Source organism: Lagopus leucura, unplaced genomic scaffold (assembly GCF_019238085.1).
Source record: "Lagopus leucura isolate 7727_CA_CO unplaced genomic scaffold, USGS_WTPT01 Super-Scaffold_1, whole genome shotgun sequence".
In the NCBI taxonomy this organism is placed as follows: Eukaryota; Metazoa; Chordata; class Aves; order Galliformes; family Phasianidae; genus Lagopus; species Lagopus leucura.
Genome location: NW_024962250.1, coordinates 10,517,469 through 10,545,229, shown reverse-complemented (window position 1 = coordinate 10,545,229; position 27,761 = coordinate 10,517,469). Strand labels below are relative to the sequence as shown.

Here is a 27,761-nt window from a genome sequence, read left to right as displayed (position 1 = left end):
GAAAGAAGAATACATGGTGCTTGTTTTGCCCTTACTTGTACCCTTGCACAGCAGTAATCAAAGCCACCATCCATGACAATAACTCATGTAAAAACAAATGCAAGGAACTGTTGCTCTGAACTGGGGTGGAGGCGTTATTTCGAAGGACAGGACTTCCTAGAATTAAAGCTACTGTGTGATCATTTCTTGGAAAATTACGCCTTACTGAAAAGCAAATGTGCAGCCTTAATAGTATTCCAACTGAGGTAGGGGAAGTACAAGACAGCATTCGGGAAGGAAACAATAGACGGATGATTTTGCTCTCTTCAGCTTCTCAAATGTGACATGCCTATTTGTATTGTGTAACTTTTCTTCTAAGGTTTATGATTTCCATTTTGTCACATGAATCTAAGATTATGGCATGCCATGCAATAATATGAGGATAGAACGATTCTGTCTGCAATAGAACTGATCTAAAGAAATTATGTACTTTAATTAAGCAATCATCTATTCTTTCATCTTCTCCAGAAGGATAACACTGTGGTTCTTAGAGCATGTCACACATGCTTCCCTAGTTTCAAATGCACTTCCATTGCAGTGACATCAGCACTTAACATATAGCAAAACCTTAGTATCTTCACTTTTATGCTAGGACCCCAAGGATTCCAGCTACACTCAGAGTGCACTGATGTTCTTCAGATGGACATGGATTTGCTGGATCAGAATGGTCTCAATCCCCTTCATCCCCCTCCCTTTCTCCCACCAAGGAGCTGTGAATTCCTATTTCAGCACTCCTTTCTAACTCCTAATCTCACTCATCAGACATAAGGAATGGCAGAACAAAGCCACAGTGCCGTGACAGGAGAAAAGATGATGAGTAAAGCCCTCCTCCTGGACAGAACTGGCTTAGTAGAATGTGGCTGATGTGTCTCCTATGGGGTCTGCTAACAGCCCTGGGGTAAGAAGTGCCTGCTAGTTTAGGAAGAAACAGTTTCTATATGCCTCCTCCAACCCCCAACCAATACCACTGCCTTTCTCAACAACAGACCAAGAACATATCCTCTGTGTCTTCTCTTCTATGGTCTTATTCATTCTCTTCCTAGATTCCTCTTGCTATAAAAGTCATCTCTGGATTCAAGAGGAAATCCTGGCCAGAGAGCTCATGTCGGCATGGAACAGTTCTCAACAGCTCAACAGAACTAAGTGGTATGTCCTGTATCATTTGCTACTCACCACTAAATAAGACAGATGACAACTTGGCAGGCAGTAACACACCACCACAAACTCTTTGTTATGAAAGTGCCAAAGTGACAGATGATAACTATGCTGCCTTAGCACTACCAGCAAAGAGCTTGGGCTTGCAGACACACCAGCCTGATAGTGCTGGGACACACCTCCTTTAGTGGGAAACAATGAACAATTAATGCATGTTAATTAACAATTGACACATTTACACAAAGGAAAAATGTTGCTAACTGGATGAGAAAGTAAAGACACTTCTTCCCAGCACCAAACCACCTGAACTCACCCATGAAAGGCTCTACTGTAACATAAAGGCACACAGAGCAAAATCTTATAGAGTAAACCAAGGGTACAGCCTGAGCAGGCAGGAAAAAAGTACAATGGGAAGACATGCTGTGCTGAACTGTGTGGATGGAAAAGCACATGGTTTGAATTCTCGTTGCCTCCCCAGTCTAGTTTTGGAATGACCATCTGTAAAGCCCTGGATGCCCTTCTAAGATGCAGAACATTACCAATTTTAGCACCATAGAATGCAGAGGTTATAAGCCTAACACTTCATTGAAGAATTAGGGAAAGAAAGGGCCAGACCATGAACAGCATTTGTTCCAATACAAAGCCTGAAGTCAACTGAAGAGTAAAGTCACAGGTGTGGATTTTGACCATCCATAAAGGAATAAGAGTTATTAGAGCTGGTCCTGAAAAGGGATATCTGATGAAACTGAAAAAACTGGCATAGTGATCTTTCTTCAAAGAAATTCAGGATTTCATGATATACTTACACATATATAAATGTAATATTAAATACAGGGGAGGTGCATATATTCATATGTACATATAGATTCACATACATATAAATAAACTAATTTTTGGCAAGAGCTCTGTGCATTATCTTTCTTTCCATTATTCACTTCTGCAAAAATCCCTGTACTCCACACCCCAAAAGCCTCTTCAGAGAGAATGGAGAAGAAAGGAATTTGTTTCTTTCGGTAAACCCCACTGAGACTGTATGGGAAATCAATATTTCCCAAAGGAAAAAAAAAAAAAAACCCTAAGAATTAAAAAACAAAACAGCCTTTGAGATGAAAAAGATAGCTCTTCCTAAAAACACTGCACAGCAGAACAACTCCCATCATTATCAAGAAAGAAACTGCTTGACAAAATGGAATCTCAGCAGGTGCTCAACCTTTCCCCTCTACCAGCTTAAAAGCATCCCAACCTCATCAACAAGCAAGGATTCTACAAATTCATCCTTACAGATTTAAGCAGCACAATTTCACCTTAGCCATCAAGTCATACACATACACATCCTATCCCTCCTCTCAGAGAACTGGCATGCTAATAAATGCAAGGGAGTTAGCTGTGTTTTGTATTCTAGGCATACTCCAAAGGTGCTCTTGAGATTTTGCTCTGCTGATAGAATTCAGCTTGGCCTCATTTGCAGCTGTTACTGAGATCCCAAATGGAATCAGATTCAGGTCAGGAGTTTTCCATTATCTTGAACTACACTACTTTTGAAATCACAGAATTGTAGGGGTTGGAAGGGACCTCCAGAGATCATCGTTTCCAACCCCCCTGCCAAAGCAGGTTCCCTACAGTAGGTCGCACAGGTAGGCATCCAGGCAGGTCTTGAACATCTCCAGAGAAGGAGACTCCGCCACCTCCCTGGGCAGCCTGTTCCAGTGCTCCGTCACCTCACTGTAAAGAAGTTCTTGCACACATTTGTGCAGAACTTCCTATGCTGCAGTTTCCAGCCGTTTCCCTTTGTCCTGTCTCCACTCACCACTGAAAAGAGTCCGGCCTCGCCATTCTGCCCCCCACACCTTAGATATTTATAGACCTGGATCAGGCCCCCTCTCAGTCTTCTTTTCTCAAGGCTGACAGACCCAGTTCACTCAGCCTTTCTTCATAAGAGAGATGCTCCAGGCCCTTCACTGTCTTTGTGGCCCTCTGCTGGACTCTTTCCAAGCAAATCCCTTTGCTAATCCTATCTCTTGAAGATAGTACGAAAAGAGAGATTCAGATGCTAGATCATGGAAATATTGATTTGAGGGAAATTTCTTAAAATCTGTTTAGCGGTACCTCCTGTCTCATTCAGGCCTGAAAACCTACTCCCAGCAGCTGAGGGACAAACAACAATATCATTCGCACCAGTTCAGCTACACATAACAATTCAGAACAGTCAGAATTTCGCAGCTATAAAACTCACTGCTGGCACTAAAAAGTCATTCACGTCTGAGGTTCTTTTAGATATTCATAAGGTGTGCACCAGCACAGGATTAACTCTGCCTCCCATTCCAGCAAGGTCTTCATCAGATCTACATTCCCATCACTCCTTATAACTGCTCCATTACTCACCACTGGCAAAAGAGCAGAACATTTCCCCTGGGACTACAATGGAAGAGCAGATCAATGATTCACATAAGCACCGAAGAATCGACAACAGAAGCATGTTTCATGCATGCATGAAGACCAGTCTTACACAGTACAGACAGTGACGTTTCCATCCACTCCAGACTACCGGGGACACACCTTTGTGCAGACTGCTGTCACAACTTGAAGCTTGTAACAATCAGAGAGATCAACACGATGGATTGGTGACACAGGAGATGTAATAACAGAGAGACCAACACAACAGAAAGGTGTTCAAAGGGAAGGAAAGAAGGATTGCTCTCCTGTCTCCAAAGATCCAGGCCCACGGGAAAAAAAAAAAAAAAACAAAACACAAAGGAGAGATCTCCAGAAAGAGCTCCTTCCCCAGGCACTCAGCCCTTAAATGGGGACTAAGAGGTGCAGCCAGGCTCCACCCCTTCTGGTCACAGCTGAATTGCCTTCACCTGTGCTCCCAGGGCTGACGGGTCCTTTCCCCAGGTGCTCAATCAGTGGTTCAGGCTGTGACTCAGCAGTTCCCATACAAAGCTCCACTCTTTTCCTTGACGTGTCCTTCACTGGAACATTTACACAGACAAAATACCAGCACCTCACCACTCTCTGTAAAGAACTTCCCCCTGACATCCAATCTAAACTTCCCCTCCTTGAGCTTAAAAGAATTCCCCCTTGTCCTATCACTGTCCACCTTTGCAAAAACTTGACTCCCTTCCTGTTTATAATCCCTTTTAAATACTGAAAGGCTGCAATGAGGTCTCCTAGCAGTCTTCTCTTCTCCAGGCTGAACAAGCCCAGCTACCTCAGCCTGTCTTCACAGGGGAGGTGCTCCAGCCCTCTGACCATCTTCATGACCCTCATCTGGACCTTCTCCAACAGTTCCACATCTTTCCTGTATTGGGAGCCCCAGACCTGGACACAGTACTCCAAATGGGGCTTCATGAGGGCAGAGCCCTCCCTGCCCCTGCTGGCCACCCCTCTTCTGATGGAGTCCAGGATACCATTTGCTTTCTGAGCTGCAAGAGCACACTGCTGGCTCATGTTCAGTTTTTCACCCACCAGGACCCCCAGGTCCTTCTCCACAGGGCTACTCTCAAGTTATTTTCTCAGTATGTATATGTATCTGGGATTACTCAGACCCAGGTGCAAAACCCTGCTCTTTGCTATGCTGAACTTCATTAGGTTCACATGGGCCCACCTTTAGAGTTTGTTGAGGACCAGGGTTTGTTGACTTATCCTAGGAACAAGCTCTGTGGTGATATTAGTGAGAAGCTAAAAGAGACCATCAGGAGATGTGAAAACTCTTCAGGAACTTTATCAGATCCAAGTCCTCTAGGAAAGCTTTCAGAAAAGCCCTGGAAGGCCAGGTGACAAAAGCTTTTCATCAAATGTCCTTTGCTCTGTCTGAATGTCTGATATCATGTTTGCTAGAAAAAAGCCAGGATGGAGCTCTGAGTGCTGACAGAAGAAACCTACTCCTACTCAGGTAGGATATCAATGTCAGCCACAGCAGAGTCCTAACCCAGCTCATGCTGCACCTCTGATCTGCACAGGTGACAGATGCTTACTACAACAGAGCCAAAGAGAAAGAATTCACTGATCATACACTCTTCATTTTCCACTACCAAAGAAAATGTTATTTAGCTAAATGGGGAGGAGGTATTCAAATACATAAGACAGCTGTAGGATGGTGCTCAAGGAACCAGTACACTCAATTGAGCAACGTAAAGAGAATGTGTATGAAACAGAAGTCTCTCTCTTGAATAAGCCATACCTGCCAAGCAAGATACCTTGTTTTAACACATGCTATCTTTGACATTTACCTTCAGTCATGAGGAAACTTACAGTTCACAAGTGCCATAACTATGTATGATTCATCAGCTGTCTGCACAGGACTGACAAATAAATGTCATATCAGATTGAAACCACCATCTATTTTATAAATGCTTATTATTAACACATTATTTAACGGGCCAAGTTTGTTTTGCTTTGAGTAGTCCAAGACTTTTTTAGGATTTTTTTTTTTATTTTATATTCAGCTTATAAAACACTTTTTCATAAAACAAATTAGACCCTAAAAGCATTTTTCTTTTTAGAAATCCTATTACTTGCTTTAAAAGCAACATCACTCTTCTAATATATTGAAACTACAGATAGAAGCAACTCTGACTTCAGGAAGCAAGAGCAGATGCAAAAGACACATGGAACAGGACGGGTTTCACTGATAAAAAACAGCAAAAATTTCCTATAGGAATCGTGGCACAGGGGAAAGAGGAATTGTCCTACCACACTCAGAGAGCAGCACAAGGTCTAGGAAAGTAAAGGAAGAGACCATGCACCAGTCCAGAATGGGTGAAGGGCTGCAGTGCAGAGTGATCAGAACATCCTCCCAGTGCTAAAATTTCTGGTAGCTGAAGCCTAAATTCCACTGTAACACAATGATCTTAAAAGAGAATTGCAAGTGCCTCCTATCAGAGAAGATTCTCCTCTACACAAAAGAAGCGAGAATACCCCTATTCTTCCTACTACTGGGATTTCTTGTTGTTTTCTCCAGCAGTACCCAGTCAGCTTGGCGGAACTCTCATGCTGTCTGTGTACAAGTGGCAAAGGCTGGATGTGACCATGATTGTGGGTGGTGAGACAGAACAAGTCCCACTTGAGCAACAAGCGTTCATCAACATGCACTGCTGCATAGAGCTGATCCTTGCTCGTGCCCCTTCTGATCCCCCAAAATATTAACAGGTTTCCTGCAAGGAACAGCCTGTAGCTTCAACTCAGAGGCTGCAAGCATTACTGCACTTTTTGGATGAACTTGTAAAGATTAATTCTTTTTCATGTTTTGAAAAGCTGGAGCACTGTGACAGCTTGCTCTGAGCACAGAAGAAACAGCCTTCAATAAAATTTCACAGCCCCAATCTCTCTTCCTCTTCTCTTGAACCCCAGAATGCTGTAAGGGCTCTGATTGCTTCTGCTCTGCTTCTAGACGGGGGGGCACCAAAACCCAGGGGGACTGGGTGCCATCTGCAGGACTGGCATTTCATGGCCACTCCATCACAGGGAAAGAATAAGAGAGCCAGGAGGAGAAGCTAACAGGGAGCAAAGTGAAGGCCTGAACACCACAACGCAGACAGCAGCAGCTACAGTACTGCAGGATGCCCCAGCACTAAGAACAGTGTCTGACTGCAACTGTAGAAGAGCTGTTTTGTTGACACATACCTCCACACAATTTGACATATGCTGAGCTGGCCTTACCCACTACTGCTGACAATAGCTGAAGCTGCTTACAGCTTCAGTTTGGAGGGTACTCTTGCACTGATTCCTGTCACTGAACATAGACACAAACACACATGCTCATATTTTGCATATCTAAATACTGATTTTGAATAGTTCTCAGTCAAATGGGTCTTGCAGGTAGTCCATGTAGAGTACAGGCATGCAGAATTCCATGTATTTAAGCTGTACTCTTGCAGGGGAAACTTATACACACAAAGCTGAATGCATGAAAATGGACATGAAGTAGTTGTCAGCCAAAAGTGACAGACTTCAAATACTCCTGGTTTAACTTTCATTGAAAGTGACAGGATAAAATGGCTCTCACGCAGGTGTGATACTATGGGAAGGATACACTTTCAGTATGGGTATTTCTGAGTAGACAAAAATATTCTAAAGAGAAAATCAGATTATCATGTTCAAGCAGCTCTGTTACACTTAATTAAAGCATTAATAGTAATTAGGCTCTCCTTCTCTCTTCCTCTCAATCCAACCCATTCTTGAAATTCAAATCTGAACTTTCCTGAAGTCTGGAGGGTGTTTCAACTCAATATTACTCTCAAATCAATATGCAGATAAAGCCAAGATTGAAATTCCAATAAAATATCTTTGAAGTTCAAGAGAAAGAATAGACTGAGATCTTTATTTTGGAGTATTAACCGTTGTTCAAAGGTACCAAGGACATATTCAGCCATTAAGTGCCTTTCAAACAGACAAAAAATGAATTTGACACCCAAGACCTGGTAAACCCTTTCTGCATTATCTAAATCTGGGGCTAAATTTACCAACTGTTTTTTACCTTCCTGGATGATTGACTGTAAAACACCATTTTTGTCCTGTATCTACAAACAGTATGGGCTATGGAAACTCAGTAGATAAAGATAGAATGCACTGAAGCACAATATAAGTAGAGTGAAGGTCAAACAAAACTTCATTTTGTAATGGGTACAGAAATAAATACATAAATAGGAAAGGCATTTTAAGACCTTAGACGATATTTTCTGCATTTGTGTACATCGTGCTGATCAGTTCTGGTAGAAGGTTTTGCATGAGTAATATCTCACCTCATTAAATCCAGCTACCCTAAGAGCTCAAAATGCAATCTACGTCACTACTAGCAATTCTGCTGTGATTCTACCACTGTGCCACTGAATTCAGGAGAGACTCCAAGCCTGTGTTTCTGCCCATTAGGAAGACTGTCAGCTGCTTATTTGCTTTCAGCCTTCCTGTTGCCGTAACTGTTGATATTTGAAAGAGGGAAAGATAAAGACAAGGAAAAGAGAGTACATTTTGCATTAAAAAATCCACCAGTATTCTTAAGAGATCTCCAACTCTGAACAAGATACAGGAGTGGAAAGGAGCTGTTAAAACAACCTCAGTTGCTCAGTTCTGCACAGAAACAAGAAGTAATTACCTCCAAGGGATGCATGTTTTATTTCACTAACACTACAGGGTTGTAATAGCTTTATGAAATTGTTCACAAAGGCAAAGCACTAACTGCTATTTTGGGGGCTCTTCCACTTTTTTCACAGAAATGTTACCAATTCTTGAATCATTTTGGCCATCTGTAAAAGGTTGGCTTTGACTGCTATACAATTCCAGAGCTTGTGAGATTCACAAAAGCCCAATCAGTGAGTTCACGACAAGCTGAGCACTGACAGCTGCTCAGAAGAGTCCCTTAAAAAGGAACATAATGCCTTCCACAGGGAATCTTTTGGATTAGCACTCTTCTGACCCGCAAAACGTCAGCAAAAATTGCAGCTTTTCTTTGATAACTCAACCAAAAATCACGTTCTCTCTTAAGGTCAACTTTTGTTCTAGAGGACAGGATGCAGAAAACATACTATTGCGTTCTGAAGAGCTACAGGAAGATGTCCAGAGAACAGTAAACAATGCAGATCCCCCATATTAATTTGAGTGATGAGAAAAGAAGAAAAAATGAAGTTCACTGAAGAGTTGAGCAGCTAAAAGTCCCTACCTAGAGCTCCCCTGCAGATGGTAGACCAGAACTCTCACTTTAGAACAACTTCTGCATTCAATAACATATCTTCAGGTACTGATATGCCTGGAAGTATCTTTAGATGCTGAAGCTCATAGGAAGTTTAGTTGTCTTGAAGCTTAACAGCAGAAGTATGAGCCTATTATCATCATATGTACGTATTACATATACATACTGAAACTAAAAGAAAAACTAGGACTTACTATTTAAGACAGCTATCTGAAAAAGTTTAGCGGCCTCTACCCTAAACATGAAAATACATCACTGTCTGCCCTCTGCATCCCCAAAAGTCTCAGTTCAGAGACTCTAGAAAAGCAGATAAGGTACACTGCTTTTGTTAGAAGGTGGGATGTATGCAGTTGCAGAAGAGTGACAGGAGTCAGGATAAATAAAATGGGAACGAGCACAGTTAGAGAAGAAAGCAAAAAACTCCAAAGAACAACTCAGTAAGGGACATTTGGGGAAGTAAGGGACCATCAAGGGGCAGGCAACTCCTTGAAAGAGACAAAGAACACAGTCACTACTTGCTGCAGTAGTAGGAAAAAAAAAACCACCCTTGAATATTTTTTGTAAATGGGAAGGTAACGTTAAAGATTCCTAATTCTTCCACTGAGATCATTGGTATAAGCAATCCAAAGGGGTATGGACTGCAAGCATCAAAGGATGAGGTCTGTACATTGAACTTCTAAGCGAGGAGATACAGAGGAAAAACATGCAGCCTCATTAAGACCAGCTTCTCTTTCAATGAACTGGAAAACATGTTTGTTTTTCTTAATTTTAAAAGGCTCAGACAGTAATCTGAGCAAGTTAAACCTTGCTCGTCTTCTTAATAAATCAGTTGAATAGCTGCTGGAAAGCAGAATTCCAAAGATACTCCTACAGGATTACAACGCAAAGAAGAACTAGTGACCAACTTCCACTTTTTAGAAGGCTCCTCATAATGAAGTAATAAATAACTGTTGTTTAAGCTGAAGGAATCACAATTTGACCATTCTGGCCTGTGATTGAGGGCAGAAAAATAAGAATAAACAAATAATTCTCCTCAGTAACAGAAGGCTGACAGCACAATATATCAACTTTCAAAACTCAGATGTTTCTTCACTTAAAATACACGCTAGTCAACTGATAAAAAAGACAAGTGATATGATAGCAATGTTTCAAATGATACCACTAACAGAAAAGCAAACTTTATACAGGGAGCTGAGACCTTTTATTTGATTAATAGATGAAACAGGCAGAAGAGTCAGCAAGCAGGCATGCTAACTCTTGAGACCCACCTGTCTGTTCACAATTCTACTAGCTGATTAAAGGATACTGGTTATAACAGTATACAAACACCATCAGTATTTAGGAATAGGATTACCAGAGGAAACCCAATGTAAGCTAATGACCCCACAGTTTTATAACTCTCCTTTCATCTTCTTAGCACCTCCCATGGAGTCTATCACAAATAGCCAGTACTGGTCCCAGACACAGACCAGAACCACAATCATCTCTGAATTTGAAAGATCTCTAACGCAACTCAGAGCAGCAGCCACTCTGCTCCCATTACTTGCATGAATGTGCACTCATATGATTGCTGACATCTCACACAGGCTTTTAATATTACTTTATAAGATGATTCAATCCAAGAGCCTTGACTACCACATTTTCTTTGGCAGTATCAGAAGTAGCATTTAGGGTTCAAAATAGGAATTCATCCCTTACTAGAAAAACAAATTCTATGCTGATATATCTCACCCCAAGATGAATTCCTACAGCTCAGTAATTCAGTTCACTTCTTTATTAAGCATCCAGTCAACTTTAAGTTCAGTACTGAAAAGCACAGCAAGAAGTGATAATTGAGACTTAAAAATACACTCAGCTCATACTGCATGCAAGGTTAAGATATAAAAATCATTTAGCAGGTTTTCTAGTTAATGGCTTCATTTTCCCTTTGCTAAGCCTCTCATCTAGTAGAAAGTATCACTTAGCTCAGTCACTAGGTCTTCCTGTTAGGAAACTGTTCAAAACTTCCCTGTTAACCTGCAGAGCACAAAAAGCAGCTTTGTGCTGATAATAGCAAGGGTTACAATAAAGAACCATTTACAAAGCTGAAAGTATTCTTCCTGCAGCTTTTCAAAGATCCCCCTAGTAGTCATGCTTTGTTTCCATTTCAGACAAAAATTTACTCTTTTAAGGTAATAAAAAGAGTTTTATAAAAGGGGCAACTACAATGGTTCGTCTTGTCTTCAAAGTAGGAATTTAGCTGCAGAAAACACTAAAGCTCTAGATTTTCGAGGCTGGTTTTCAGAGTGTGCGCTACCAACGGGCAAAAGAGCACCTGCTTGACACGGGTGACTCTTTCAGTGAACATCTGTCCTTTGTCTTGAGGATAGATGTTCACCACTGTAGGACAGCTGCTCCCTTCCCTGAGCTACCATTGAGTATGTGAGGTACCTTCTTCAACAGCTGACCAGAGGCAAAGCTACCTCCATGAAGGTGCCGTCAGTGCAAGTGCAGGGTAGGGCTTCAACAGAAGCTTTGATAGTCAGCAGCACAGAGTTGAATAAAGACCAGAGCCATAGCATATATAGCTGGTGTCTACAAACAATTGATTAGACAGCTATGACACTGCCCACTTAGATAAGTTTTTCAAAGTCACCAGTCTGAACAAACACTTGATCCAACTATGTTTACTGGAATTTGTATGACATTTGGACCTAGTTCCTTGTTCGATATTGTTCCTCCAATGGCAAAGCTCATTATTACTATCCTGAAAGAAGCACAATTAAGAACATCCCCTCTCTTCAATAGAGATTATTCCCCTGACAGGCAGAGTTTCCTCCCACTACGTACAATTGGACACTTTCAATGTGCCCAATAAGTAGGATTGCAAAACTGAGATGTGCTGGTAAAACATTAAAGCTCTCCATTCTTCTACCCTCTTCCTGCTCTTTTGGGCTATTTAAATAATCAGCATGTTCTCTTAGCCAGGGACAAACAATGCAGCCAGTCACCAATTCTGGCATAAATCATCTTGCTGGAGACCCTCTCCAATTAGCTATGTGTGCAAGCAACTGTGAGCTATGGCTATGAGCCCTGAGCTCTTGAAGAGTCTGTTGTTAAAATCTGTGGATGAACACACAGGTCTGCAAATGATAAGCTTAAACCATACTAACAACTGCTTGAGAAGGAGTTCCTTCATCATTAACAGCTATTAGCACATCCCAGTCTGACTCATCTCTTTCACCATCTGTGACAACATTCCATTGGCATGAATTCCTCATTTTTCCTTGCTTCACAATCTTCCTAGCATTCATGCATACCAACTCATAAGAACATTTTTGACCTTTGCTAATTAAAACAAAACAAAACTATCAAAATATATTTGGACTGGTCACTGTTTATAAACAGGAAATGATTTGATATTGCCACATTGGGAACCAAGAAAATAAGAACTTCTAGTGAATCACTAACTTTGACTGATTATAGATCTTTAGCAAGCAGGCAGAGATTGTAATGATGGATAACTTCTGTGTGTATACAGTATTAAATCAGTTCTTCAGTCCTAGTGTACTACGCACTTATAAACAGATTCAGATAAAGAAGGCACATCAAGTGTCCTCATGAAAACTACATGGGCTATACTTCATATCTGAAAGAATTCACAAAGGCAATGTTTAAGTGACAGAAACACACCATTAATGCTGGTTTCACAAAAACATCTTCCTGTTCTCCATACCTGAGAATTAATCCGTAAGGGATTAATCCGTATGGAATACCCTTAAAAGGCAAGTCAAGAAATTCCAATTCCTCTCTCAATCAGAGTCTCAAGACAACAGTTTTGGGGCACACCAGGATTTTCCCCTGCTAACCCATCCCCGTCCCACAGATGGTAATGACCTCTCTGCCTACCAGTAAGGGCAAGCAAAGATCTCTTCTCCATAGAGAAAAACCACTTTTCTCTCAAGTTGTCTAACTGGTTAATACAACAGAGTTAAATTCAGAGAAAATGCATCAGCCTGTATTTAGCCTCAAGCTTCTAATTCAGGCATGAAACATTTCTTACATCTCTTCAGTGTATGGAGGATCTGGCGATAGGCAGAAAAACTCTCAGAATTAAGTGGAAAAATGTGACATCTGCTTTGCCAAAGACCCAGAAAATAAAATTGAATAAAAAAAAATAATAAAAGGAAAAAAATGTATTTTAGGCACTGAAAAGAAAAAAAAAAACAACCAACACTAGAAGGCCACAGCAAAGCAAAGCTTTGGAGAACAGTTTCCACTTTGTTGCTTCTTAAATAAATCTACATTTGACAAGGAGGGGAGACAACTCTGCCATCCTCCTCCCACCACTAACTCCAAGTCCAAAAGAAATGTGGCAGGTACAGAGAAACAGAGACCTACTATTCTTTTTCTTTTGACAAAGCATCTCATTTTTAAGCTCTGCATCAGAAATGGCTACCCCTATTAAAGAGAAGCCTACAATCTCACCTCTAAAATGCTCAGTATCACTACTGTCAGAACAAATTTCAGTCAGATCAAGTAGCTGAGAGTAAATCCCTTTAACTTTAACCACTTCAAAATCAAGGGCACATTGACTTTATGGAAAAAATAAACCTGCAAGTTGGGAAAGCAGGACCTGCTTTGCAAAGAATCAGCAGAAAGATACAGGATACTGAGTGAGCCACGAGCAAACTGTGCAACAGCAGCTGAGTCTTCATGGTTTCAGTACCCTTCTCTCTCTCCAGCCATCATGTGTCTTTGGTGTCTTTCAAATCCAGTCCACATCTTCATACTGCAGCATTCACCTTGAACAATGGTACGTGTTCTGATGCCAGCATTTAAGCTAGCACTTTGAGCAGTACCAAAGAAAAGTGGTAAGTGGTTTCCCTGAGGGGAGAATTTTGATTGCTTTTTAAACAAAAACAAAAAACAAAACGCAGCCACAGAAGCCCCTGTGCTGGACTGCATTTGTTTTATTTTCAGCTTCCTGCCATAACTCTGTGCTCTCGTTCAGCTGATCAGCACTTTTACATCCCCCACATAGGATTTTTAGAAGTATTTATACACTACAAGCAATTCAGTAACAAAAACATGGCACAGCAGCACTTCAAGGAGAGGTTAATTAAGGCTTGCCAAGCAAGGAGAACTTGAACATGAAATGAGACTGGCAAAGCTGGTATGATTGCTAGGGAAAAAAAATATCACATGAAAAAAGCACTCGACTTAAATTTCTTTGCAGAACTGTTTTCTTCCAGTGGCTGGCTGGCAGACAAGCTGAGTTCTGTGGCACTCTTACTGCAATTAAGCCACTTAGCATGCGACAGCTCAGCTGGGACCCTGAAGCCCCACAGCACTGCAGGGACTTGGATGAAGTCTCTGCTTCTGTGAGACTTTTGGGCCTTCTGGCATCTCTACTCATTTCTCACCCTGTCTGTGCTCCCCAAACACAGCAGAGCCAACAGTAGGTGAATACTGCCCCTCTGTAATACTTCCCCTTTTCTGCCTATGGTACTGTCTTTACCAACATAGTGTGTGACCTGTGTGCCTTTTGTGTATCAGCTCACAACAGCCTGAGGTGGAGCGTAAGCACAGCTGCATGACCTGTTTTCTACATTCACTATAAACCATTCTGGTTATTTACACAATAAAAGCAGGAATATATCCACATAATCATGGATTACGACTCACCTTCCACAATTAAATCTCTGAACTATATACTCAAATTCTGTATTATGCTTGCTATTTAGAAAGAAAAAAGAAGTGAAAGAAACCATAAGCATTACAACTTTTATCCCTGTTCCTTTGTTATTTTATCATATTAATCGTTTAGACCTTTACTGAAGCAGGCTGAGAAGCAGTGAATGCAAAAGACCCTTAAGGGTAACTGTGAACCCACCGTTTCATGGTGTTGTATTTGGACTCGTATATAGCCTAGGTACTTAAATGAAACACTTACTAAATATTTTGCCTGTTAACCAAGCAATTTCTTTCAGACTGCAGTTCCTCACCCAGGAATCCTCATGCTAACAACTTTTAATATCAGACTGCCAGTACTTCAATTGTTCTAAATTAAAAAATAAAAAATTAATAATTTTAAAAAGTGTTCTCCTACACTAACTAGTGGAAAATAACCACTGCATCATCTCATGTAGACTACTTCCAAATTAACAGCTTGATGTTCAACTGATGTTAGTAATATACCTTGAAAACCATCTCTCAACCCGTCCTGACTGTTGCCCAAATTCCCCCACCCCAAGGAGTGTTCTTGAACAGAGTTCAGACATTGTTTCCTTTAAATCTCACTTGCATTTCTTTAGAAGAATACTTACACAAATGCTATGAATAAGAACAAATAGGATTCTCCAGCACTTCTTTTCTCAGCCTGCTCAAAGCCTTTCCCAATCTTTTTTTTCCAAGTATGTTGCTAGCCACTGATATAGAGACAAGTACAGCTATCTTTCTAAAACTCTGCCTGCCTCTGCAAAACTAGCTTGCTTTTTGCTTGTTTTCTTTGGGAATATCATGATCCAGCAGAATCATGACAGGCTTAGTTAGCATGACCTGCATTCAGCTGAACTTTCCCAAGTACTGGATGCACTGTCATCTGGCTGGTGATCTCCAGCCAAGATCTGTCTATCCCTCCCATCCAACTCATAGCAGGAGACGGGTACAGACGTAATGTGGACTGCTGCTCTCTAACAGCTGGAAGCCTCTTTTCTCTCACCACCACCCAGGAGATCAGGAAACTGGGAAGGTGAGGCACAGACACATCACAATGGACAGATGTGGAGCTCAGAGTTATCATGACTGCACCAGGGGGTCTTCAAAGACATGCCCCAAGCTGGAGGCCAGACAAGACTGCTATAAAGAGTGTAGCATCCTGCTTAACATACTGATACTCAGAGCATTGATTCTAGGACATCTCTGGGCTAAGTTTGGAGCTGATCAGAGCTTGAGGCTGTCAAACTGGACAGCCTCAGCCACATCAGATGAGAAAAGGCTCACACTTGGTGTTCCAGTCATATGTCCTACACCAGAAGCACCAGTCAGAAAGAGGGCTGTCACACAGCTAACTGCCAATGTCTGTTTCCAAAAAGGAAAGAAAAGGAGTAAGTAACAGCAAGTCCAACAGTTGGTTCAGTGCATAAGTCAAAATCTGACATAACTTCTAACTACCTAAAGGGACATCGCTGAATTAACAAATATCAGTATTTGCTGATACAAGGCAAAAGCAGCAGTTTTCTAAGAATAATTGCTTTTGTGTCATTGCAAAAAATGCAAGCCAGGCACAAATGTTAGGCTGCTGAGAGTTAGTGAAGAGGGATGAGAGGGAAGAGAACCTTACCAAAGCAATACTTGGCTGGAAGACATGCACAGTGAGTGAGAAAGCAGAAACAGTGCCTACTGACAGAGGTTTTACGTTGCACACAGGCACAAAAGCTTGGCAAATAACTGCCAATCAACACAAGGCAATTTGAATAATTATCCTGCATACTTAGCACAGTTAGCCTCCCTTAATAAGAGCACTATTCTAGGAAAGCTGGTTTTAGCAGTCAAATGAGAGACACACAGCTCTGCCTATAGTGAAATTTGCCAGAATCAGTTACAGATGCAGCAGCAAAAACAAAAGCTCTCCAGAATGACAAGGAAAGCCATGGTTCAAGTCCACACAGCATTGCTCTTCATTTGAGTCAGTGCACACTCCCACAGATCCTTTTTCGAGAAAGCTTGAACGGCATGGAGTATCCCTCAGCTGCATGCAAGGTAACAGCCAGAGCTCTTAAAAGGAAGCATTTTGAGAAGGCAGCATGGATGAAGCATCAGTCTGCCTAAAGCTAGTCACAAGGAAAGCTAAGACTCTCCTTCAGACTTCTCCATAGAAATGTTCTCTTGGGACCACAGCTGTGGGACACAGTCCCATAAAGCGACGTCAACAAGTTGGGAAAGAGGAGGAGAGTGAGACTAATAAACTCACCTAATTAAATTACAATGGTAATACACTACTATCCTTGTATCTTCTTCTTCCAGGAAGAAAGCTGATGACGTTTAACAGCCACTCGGATGGAATCTACTTAGCACTGTGCAGCATGCTGATACATGGTTTATTGAAAAAGGATGCTATATGGTGCCAAAGAGTGACTGGGGCTGGCAGGAATATCAGGGTCCATCTGACCCAATCGCTGCTCCAGCAGGGGCACCCAGAGTGGGGTGCCCAGGCCACGTCCAGGCAGCTTTTGAATACTTCCAAGAAAGACACTCCACAGCCTCCGGGTATCTTGTGCCAGTGCTCAACCATCAAAACGTGTCTGTTAAATATACAAAGAATCCAATAATTAGAAGATGCCAACAGTTATTAAAAAAAAAAAAAAATCATAACCATGTTGGGACACTGCCTCTATACCAAATTCCATTCAGTATTTTCACCAGTGGTCTGGCAGGAGACAAAAATCAGTATCACTACAGATAGTGGGCTGAGCAAATTATACCACAGACAAGGCAGACAAAGATCTTGTAATCTAGATCTGTTACTAAGCACAACCAATTCATATAAGATATGCATGAATTCCACAAAACACAAATACTCATACTCTTACACCATGTAGGTCACATCTGGGCACAGTGGTGGATTTAGAAGTCAAAACTCAAGTGGCAATTAACACAAATTTCTAGCGTCACAGAGTGATCAAACAGTACTGCTTTTTTGGTATATAAAATGAAAAAAAGTGAATTTCTCTATGTGGCGATGGCATTTGTACTGTGATCTACAGGTTCTGTACTGCACTTCAGAAAACAAAAAAATATGGGGAAAAGAGTCTACCATTTCTAAGAGATTTGTAAAAGTTATTTTATACAAACCAGTTCTTATAAGTTGGCTGAAAATCCTAATGGGTTCCGTTGGCTTAATTTCTTAGAAGTGATATGTGAAAAGTAAAACAATTACAAAACACAAGCCCTCTCACAGGGAAAAAAACATCAGTTATTAGAGGGCTCTTTCATAACACCTAACAAGCCAGTTGCTGGAATCTGAAGGCAAACTGAAGTAAGATATCTTTTCCTCTCATATGCTCCCTTTCAGTTTGTTTAGTTAAGAAGTGCCAGAAGCAGCGCATCTTCCTATCTTCAAATCAAGCCTGGCTTCTCTTTCTCACTGTTATGCCTAAATCAAATATACGTCATTAGTGTATATAGTTCAGGAAACCTGGTGAGACATAAATGCCTGGAATATACAGGAAGCCAATTAAATGAAGTGGATTGGTCTTTACGCTACATATATGAAAACTCAGGCCTCAGCAGGTCAGTAAGTTCACAATAAGGGAGGGAATTGAAGAAAATGAGAAAGAAACAGGGATTGAAGAGTTTCAGCTGTTCTAAGTGTTCTCCTTAGCATTCTCTCTCATTTTTTGCATGTACACCCTGTCATCATTAGCTTTTTTCTTTTCATTTAATTCATTTCTTCAGTCATGACAGAAAATTTTCTACACAGTGTTCAGAATAGAGACAAAATTCAAGGCTACAGGAACTGAGTGGAGAAAGAAACTGTGGAAAGCACAGAAAGTTTAGGTGGTACAGCCTAGTTGCTGAGGTACAGAAATACGTGCCACAGCTCACAGGGCTGTTTGACATTAAGGTGTTCTTTTCAATAAATGGGACATGATGTGGTCAGGGATTGGAATGCGGATCGTTTGGTGGTACCCACACACATTTTTGAAGAAGGCAGAGAAAGTTAGTCCTGAGGGTTAGATTGGTTAAATAAAAGCCACTATTCTGGAAAAGGCTACTTCTGGAAAAGCCACCAAGTTAATGCCATGGTATTAAAATCATTCAAATAATTGTGGAAAAGGAATTCAAAGGAATAGCATGCACCAGAAGGCTTTTAGCTGCTCAGTAAGCCACATGAATTATTTGGGCACAAGAGATAAGCCCCCCAACCCCCCCCACATAATTTAATAAATTGCCTGCAGAACAGATGGCAATCATGCCTGAAGAGCACAAAACAATAAAAATAAAAAAGGCTGTGTTTTATCTGCTGACTTCAATGGTAAAAGAGCAAATAACCTCCTCCTTAACTCCTCATTTTCCTCAGCTTGCTCCACACTCCTGTCTTGCAGAGAGATGAGACTCACTCCAGGGCTAAGAGAAAGTTTGTCTCCGAGACTTTCTCTTGCTCTCTGTGCCTTTATTTTCACAGTTGGAATTACAGCATCAAGCTGCAGTTGCCCTCTTTAATACATGCAGGCTCTACACGGACACCACAGCCAAACATTCAGAGCAGGTCACAGACAGGCACAATGCTTCTTGCTGCATCTGCAAAAATCCATCCCTCACACAGTCCAACATAGTTGGTGTGCAGGCCAACTGCATGCATCAGCCCATCAAACTCCTGTGCATCAAGTCTGTTCCTAAGGTTCACCAAGAACGTAGGGAAAATTCCTCCTGCTTTCTCCTCTCTTTACACGAGAGCAGTTTACATGCCAGGCTAAGATTTCACACGGCCCAATTGATCTGAACCTCTGTGGTGATTGAGGAACATCATGCATAACAACACACCGCTTTCACTTCTTGTGAATGGCAAGAATACAGCCTTGTGCAAACACACAACAATTCCAAATGCATCGTCAATGTCCTGCTAAAATAACAAAGAAGAGAGAAAAGTAAAGCACTGAGACACCAGTTTTTCTTTGTTTGAATATATATATTGCATATATGATTTTTCTTTGATCATCATACAGACCAGATCATGCAGTGTGCTTTTCTTTTACAAAAATAACAACAAGAAAAAAACATTCTTTCTTGGAGACAAGAGAAACAAGTCTTACTCTACAGAGTCCAGGTCAGCTGGGGCATTTAAAACTATTCCAATCACAGTGAGAAGATGAGTCTCTGAAGGTAAGCTCAGTAACATATTTTCCAGAGAAAGAACCTGCCCCTCAGCTGTATTTGCTAAACCTTACCCTGTCTCACACTCACCACCCTATCTCCTCAGCCTGGGCATCAGATCAGTCTTCACAGCAAGTCATAGCCAGGACGATCCCAGACTACTCTCAGCTTTCCCTCTTTCAATCACTGTAAGATTTTTGACTGCAGAAAGCAAGTTAGCTGCTACAGAAAAGCAGTATTCCCCTTACAGAAAAAAAAAAACAAACCAACAAACTCACAACAGAAACTTTTCACCCAAAAGATGCAGATTTCAATCAGCTTGAAGGATGGAGGTGCTACTGCTTCATTACTACTTGAAAGACTTCTGCAGCTTCAGCATGATCATATCTCTTGCCATTACTTATTCTTGTGTTTCAATTGTCTGCACATCTCTCTCTGCTACACTAGCAATTTGTGGAAAGCATCCTCTTACAACTTGGATTCAAAAATGGACAGTATTCTGACAACAAAAGTCTTTCTCTAGCAGTGGACCGTCTTCTGTATTTCCAGAACTGGTAGAATACCTCACCAGTTCTGTACATTAGTGTTAAATCAGCAGTTATACCGAGGATTTTACCTGTGAAACTGTAGATCAGACTTTATACATTTTTCTTAAGGCATTTATTTAGTACAACAAAAAGAACAAAAGCCAACAGAAAAAAATAAGATAGCCTCTGCATTATTTCTCTTTATTCATGGTTCAGGTATGGATCATTAGTTCCAAGAGAAATTCAGTGGGAACAAGGCAAAGCCTCTAGTAAGAGTATTTGATTTAAACCCGTCCCACCCACCCTCCCAACCTCTTCATAAAGAATCACATCCTAAAACATGGAACAGATGTGTGTTTGAAAGTTCGTGGTGCAAATGGAAGGAGATGGCTAAAAACTTCTCATATGAGTTAAAGACAACACAACAGCCATCCCACTTAATACATGAACACAGTCGTCTCCTTTCCCCTGCTCCTTTCTGCTTACTCTGCAATAAATCAATATATAAAGAACACCAGCAGCAACTTTACGGTAGACAATGATCCTCTTTGACATCAGTCTGAGACAAGATCGTTAATCTCTATCTTTACATTACATCATAGCTGTAAAATACGCAGTGATCTCCAAAGCATGTACTCTTCACATCCGGTGTCGATACCTCAACAAGATCCAGACTGCTGCTGCAGCGAGTGCCAGGCCTGGAACAAGAATGGCTGCTAGGGGAAGCCCACCTGAGTCTCCACCACCTCGATGACCCGCTGGGCCATTTTCTGGCTTCAACTACAAGGAAGAACAAAGCATTCGTGTCAGAGAGCCCACTGCAGCCTGCGCTTCTGTGTCAGGACCAGCTGGCTCTGTAAGGACATGCAAGACGGCTTCCCCAGCTGTCTGTGCGCACACGGGAGGGTCAGAACAGCTTCAGGTGGACTGAGCTTTACTACAGTACCCAGACATTAGCAGGCACCTCTTCCTTCAGTAGTTTCTTCTGCTTTTCCCATCTGCCAGATACAAAGTTCCAGAATATTTACTCCTTCATTAAGGGAGTAGGAAAGGGGTCTCATCCCACCACCTCCCACCAGCATGCTTCAAGCTGACCAGTATCTTCTTCATCAACTTCAATGCTTGCCGGGGATATTCAAGTGGCAGCAGCAGATTAAGGATTCCTCCCTTATGTCCAAAACAGCGCCAATACATTTACAGTACTGCAGCAAACGTTCCTTTGTGCTGGGTACACACACACCTCACCACTAACATGAACTCTAAAACAGGGAAGTTTTGTCTCCAGTTAGATTTTGGCTTCTGAAAGCAAACTGGAGAACCTGAGATTCTGCCTTCACAGGCAAACCTTGGCCTCTGAGAAAGGAGATCTGCGAGAAAACACAGCACAGTGCAGCAAAAAGAAAGACCCAGGGACTCCTCCAACCTCAGCACTTCACTAATACACTGATAAACAAGTAATCCAAGGTATGGACACAGCACTCATTGACTAAGGGAGGCCACTGGTCAGACAAATTCTTTATATGCATAACTTACACTGGGCACCTGGACACTGCATTTTTCTGCTTCATAAAAGGGAGAAGTAACAAGCAGAGAAACCAGTCTAAATTGAGCCAGAAACAAGCCTAGGAAGCAGGTTAAACATACCCTGTGCTGAATTTTCAGAGACACATCATAGCCTGCATTTTTGAACAGTTCCACAGCATCCATGTGTCGCAAATTCTTCAAGTCTCTGCCATTGATCTAGCAAAAAAAAAAAAAAAAAAAAAAAAAAAAGAGAACCAACTGCTAAAGGGCATGGATAGGAGATAGGAGATAAAAATCTTCCTCTTCCACATAATTCTGCCACTGAGGGCATGCATGAAACACAACAGATACCAACACCAACATTCATCCATTCATATTACAAATGCATTTTAAGATTGGGAGATAACATGAGAAACTTCAAGACAAAAGATTGAGGTGTTGAAAAAAATACTGCCTAGTAAAAAAAAAAAAACAGGCCAAAAGACAACAGCTGTGTCAATAGCAGCTTCTTATGTTGTAGCTTTACTGAAAATAAATCAAAGGTGTAACTGTGATAGCTAATGAAAATAAAAGAGCAGTGACAGCAAAATTATTATTACTGTTAAGAGAACATCCTTCCCACATTGGATCCTCTACTACTATGTTTTTGAAATGTTTTCTTTGGAAGACTGATGAAAACATAAATTTAAAAGCATAATGATGTTAAAAAATAAAAGACACACATGTTGGCATCCCCTTTGAATTGCTAGGATTTCTCTTTAAATAATTTCTCACAGCAGAAGGTTTTATAGCCTGTTTTATTTCATTCACTAAATAATGATACTCATCCCATTTTTTCCTCACTGTTTCATCACCATTACCTCTAATTGCATCCCTTGAGATCACACCCAATTCCTTCTCTCTCTTGACACCCAGACTCCCCAAACACACGTACAAAAATATTAAACTGTCAAGAAAATAACAGATGGTATCCTGTGGTTTAATTTAATGTCATTTTCTGGATCAGTAACAGGCTCTAACTAGTACAAGGCATTCAATTCATTTACAGGGACTAAAAAGTTCACATATGGAACATAATTAAGTATAAAATAAAACTAAAGAGTACTCAAAGATCATATATCACACTAGGAGAAGCTTCACTCATTGCTTTTGAAAGCGTATTGTATGACTGAGAATAGTTCCAAGAACTGGGGGGACTCAAAGTCAGATACTTTAAAGCACTTATCTGAAAGAAGGAACAGTCTGTATTACTCCTGATGAGTTGCAGTGGAGTTCTACGGACTAGAAGTGTTATGACCTAAAAATCCTCCTGAGCAGAAGGATTGGTAGTCACAAAATACTAGTGAAAAAAAATGTAGAGGTGGAAGACCAATTCTTTTATTTATATGTGTGTAAACAATGATCCTCTGTGAGCATCAGAAGGCAAGACGAAGTCTAAAATGTCAGGGAGGCAAGTTACAGAGGAAATAGAAATGCAGCACCAAGAAGCATCTCTGAGAACAAATTGGGAGGGCTGAAGAGATGGACCCATGCGTAGAGGCACTCATCTCCCTGGTGCTCAGGGCTCTCCCACATCCCCACAATGATTTCTCCACAGCTCTGCATCAACTGCATTCATCACATCCTTCCTCCTCTGGTGGCAAACCTGCATGTCCTATCCCATCACTGAACACAGCACCTCAAGATCACGCAGGACAGAAGAAAGGGCTTACCGCCAGAATTTTATCTCCTTCTTGTAATCGGCCATCGAGGTGAGCTGGCCCATCCTTTTTGATCCGGCTGACATAGATGCTGCTGTCATTAGAAATGACCTGCTGATCTGTACCACCAACAATGTTGAAGCCCAGCCCTAAGGTAAGCCAGAGAGAAAGCTGGTAAGAAAACACTCTAAGCTCCAGGCATTCTTGCTGCTGTTGGGAAGTGTGCCCACCCACACTGTCCTGTTAGCTCCACCACACTGAAATTCACAGCACGCAAATCAGTACCGTCCTTCCCAACCATCTTTGTCTAAAGAAGACAATTAGTTCTTCAAAGCAGAGGAGAGACTCTGAGTGCTTCATTCCGCAAAGCGTCAGCTGAGAAATACTGCAGAGCACATCTTCACTTCTAGGATGTCAGCTCAGCCCTCAGCAGGAATTCACCTCTTCAGCGCAGAATGAAAGGAAACAGAAGCATTCTGCATTTCACAGGAGGCTGCAGCAAAACCTTGGAGCAAAAAGGAATCACCCCTCACAAGTTTCAGGAGTTGAGAGTCAGAGTTAGGGAAGGCAAGGAGCACCAGTCCCTGTCTACAGATGAGGAAATGCACACGAGGAGCCATGCTGCCAGCCTGAGGACAGCTCAACAGCTCCCATCTGCACCTACAGGGCTGGGACTGGCAGTCTTTCCCTCCAAGAGTCACAGCAAGTCAGACACAGCTTGTTCAGATTTTATGTATTCATTTTGTTCTGTTTCAGGAGTTCATGACAGGAAACAAAAGTTCCAGGAATTAAAGTAAAACAAAAAGAAATACACATACATTATGTAGAACTGATGTCCACACTTTTGTTTTGTGTGGTTCTTTAAAACAAGCCTTGTATACAGAAAACTGGCTGGACCCAACAGCTGGATTCAAGCACAATTAAAGACTAAGTCTTCTGGTTTCCTCAAAATCCAGAAGAACAAACTGAATTCAGCATCTGGAAAACCACATTCTGTACTGTACATGCAGCTGGGCTTCCCTGTCAAGAGTAAAATACGTTAAGGGATGGGTAAGATTCCTAAAAGGAGACTTGTGGTGAAAAAAAAAGAAATACAGTATATCAAAGTAAATTGAGGAAAAAACAAAACAAATAAACAAAGAAAAAACCACTTTATTTCTCTGATATAACGCAGTCATCCAAACCCTACTGTCAAGGACAGCTGAAGGCAAATTCTTTCCACATTCAGCCAGGCTGGTTTGTTTTTCCTTTCTCTCTCTTGTTCTCCCAAAGTTGGGACTTGAAATACTGGGAAGCGGAGTAGAAAGTGAAAGGGAAAAAACACATCATGCCTGCTGGGAAACAGTATTTTTAATTAGTCACGAGGGACCAAAGGTTGCATGACATGAGTCACGGCGTAAGCGTGCATCCACAGCTAGGAAGCAGAGAAATATTAACAGTGACCTTGACACCTGTGCTGTTTTGTTTTGCTCCCTCCTATTCCTGGCAGCTTCAGACAAATGAGGAAGAAGATGGGAGGAACAATAGAGTGATGAAACACTGACTTTTCAGCTGGAGTAATATTTATTACAAGGAGCACTTGAGCACAACTGCACACTCTTCAATGGGAATTAAAAAAAAAAAAAAGTACAAACATCCACAATGATTTGCCATCAAGCTTCAGGGAAATCAATACTATAGAAAATATGAGTTTTAATCAATGTTTATTAAAAAAAACAGAAAGAAGGAATCTAGCTTTCAGAGAATAATGATTCTCTCTCTGTTTTGATATGTCTGTGTATATATATTTAAAAAACAACACAATATGAATAAAAATATATTTTACAATTTTTCACCCGTGGTTACCAAAACAACCTAAAGCCATTGTTTGCATCAGCAGGGACAAGACAAAGAAAGAACAGAGTTCTGTGAGGCAGCAATGCGTGTCACTGAGTTAAAGACCCGCAGGACTCACTGCAGGGCTTTTTCTCCTCTGCACTTAAACTTCCAGCCTGGCTAAAAATACCTTCTTTGCCTTCCCTTCAGCTTTTTTGCTGTTCTCCTCCTTCCAGCTTATGTATTAAGAGACTGAGTATAACCAGGAGAAAGAGAGGAAGGGGAAGAAGAGAGCATGCGGCATTAAGCTCCTCACCTACAAGAGGCAAGAAATGCAATGATCAAGCTTTAACAGAAGATGTGGGTGTACCTTCTGAACTTTCCATGCCTCCTTTATCCCCTAAAAACATAAAAATTCCCTCTAACAATATTCAAAAACAACCCATGATTTATAGGATCTTTAGATACTGAAGAATACAAACTACAAATTGAATCTGCAAAGTTATTTAGTTTTTCATTAAAACAGACTTTTCCTCCCCCCTTCAGCTTAATAAATCAGAAGGAAATATGAAAGAGACTTATACAAACAGTTTTGCTTCTATAAATATGTTCAGCCCCTCAGAAACTTCTGCCAGAGATGTTTATCATCAGTTATACTCTAGAAAACTAGACGCTCAAAACTCAGATTAGAGAGATTGTAGGATTACGCTCTGCTTCACAGGTTTGTTGCTTCAACAGAAATGAATGACAAGTGATTCAAGATCACAAGGGGCTGCATAAAAAACAGACGGCTCATCCTACTGACTGCACAGGTGCTGCTCACAGGAATCAGATCTACATTCCAGTAGCCATGGTGAAGACCTCTCAACTCTGTCCTTCAACACCCTTTTCCTGCCCCTCAAGATTTTAAGTGAAATGTTTCCAAACGCATGGAAGGAACTTCAAGACAGAACTTCATTTTTGTTGGTTGAGGCTCACAACCACACCAGCACAGCTGCACGGGTCTCAGAGCAGTCACTCCTCCTACAGCCACAAGGCACAGGGTGCCTGCTCGTGGTGGGGCCAAGTCTGATCCTGCAGATCACTACCAGGAGACCAGAAGCAGCACAGAAGTGGAGTACCTCTTGCAAAGAGTCTGCCATGATCCTAACTGCCTTCAGGTATCCAACCCCATTGCTCAGACCAGTCTGCCAGAAGTTCTCTGAGGCAGGAGGATGGGGGGTAACCACAATATCTGTTATGTGTTATCTCATGGCCACGGGATGAGCAGGGGAGGCCATCTACCTCCCCAGGGTCAGTCATTATTGCTCTAGCTGTGAAGATGTCAGTGCTGCAGCTCACGGTGAGGCACAAGGCAAAGCTGGCCCGTGGCCATGTGCTGCAGCCGAGCCGGTTTCATTCACCTCTGTTTTAATTAAAGGCCTCATACATCAAAGCTCTGCCTTCAGAAGTTCCCCAGAGTTTGCGACGCTTCAGATCCAGGATTTCGCTTCAGTTCGAGGCTTTTGCCCCTAACTTTCTGCACCACTGACAATGCTGCTTTAGTGCTGTAACTGAGCCAGCAAGCGTCTAAAGGCCTGGTCACCGCCACGGGACCGACACAGGGAAAAGCAAAGCCAAACAACACCTCCCAGCCTTCCCCATCCCCCTTCCCTCACAGAAAGCTCAGCACCACCCCAGCCGAACTCAGAGCTCCGTTTCGGCCTCCACGAGCTGCCTTTACGAGGTACCGCAGCCCACAAGCCGTAGGAACGCCCCTGGTTCTGGGCGCTCAGCAGCGCTGCAGGGCAGCACACCTGTCGCTTCACTGGACAGCACGAGCAGCCGCGCAGACCTCCTGAAAGTCGCCTTGTTTCCAGCCAAGAAGCCGACGGCGTTTCTCCGCGCTGCTATCGCGGAAGACCAAGTCCGACGGCGTCGCCTCCCGCTCACACAGCTCGCAGTCCCCTTCCGGAGCAACGTGCTCGGCACGGCGCCGCCGGCACAGCCCCGGCGCCGCGCTGCCCGGTCGGGGCTCGGCAGGACGCCGCTCCCGCAGGGCTCGGGGCTCCCCCCCGCCCCTCGGCGGCACCTCCGACGCCGGAGCCGCGTCCCCCTTCCCCCCCTCCCCATCCACGGAAGGGGCGGCTGAGGTGCCGGCCCGCTCTCCCCCCCCCGCCTCGACGCGGCCCCACGCGGAGCGCGGCCGCCCCGGCCTCACCTGAGGGTCCCCGGGTGAGCCGGATCACCTCCTCGGAAACGCCGCCGCCCGCCACGCTGCCGTTCATGCTGCAGCCTGAAGGTGAAGTCGGCTGGCGAGGCAACGGCTTTCGTTTCCTCAGCCGCCGGCGCAGGGCCGCGCCGCGGAGCGCTGGGAGTTGTAGTCCGCCCGGGAAGGGACGGGCCGGGCCCGGCAGCCGCCGCAGCCCGCGAGCGGCCCGCTGCTGGCAGTGCCTCGCGCACGCCGCGGGGCTCGCT

The 27,761-nt window shown here is 42.5% G+C and overlaps 1 protein-coding gene across 1 annotated transcript; it reads right to left on the bottom strand.

The window, feature by feature from the left end:
* Positions 1–20,575: 20,575 nt before the first annotated feature.
* Positions 20,576–27,649, bottom strand: LOC122180896 (synaptojanin-2-binding protein-like). Its single transcript, XM_042872862.1, has 4 exons — positions 27,505–27,649; positions 23,502–23,638; positions 21,910–22,005; positions 20,576–21,045 (listed from the first exon to the last, which is right to left on the bottom strand). Exons 1-4 carry the CDS (start codon positions 27,569–27,571, stop codon positions 20,905–20,907), a joined length of 441 nt encoding a protein of 146 aa, XP_042728796.1. The 5' UTR covers positions 27,572–27,649; the 3' UTR covers positions 20,576–20,904.
* Between the last annotated feature and the right edge of the window lie 112 nt (positions 27,650–27,761).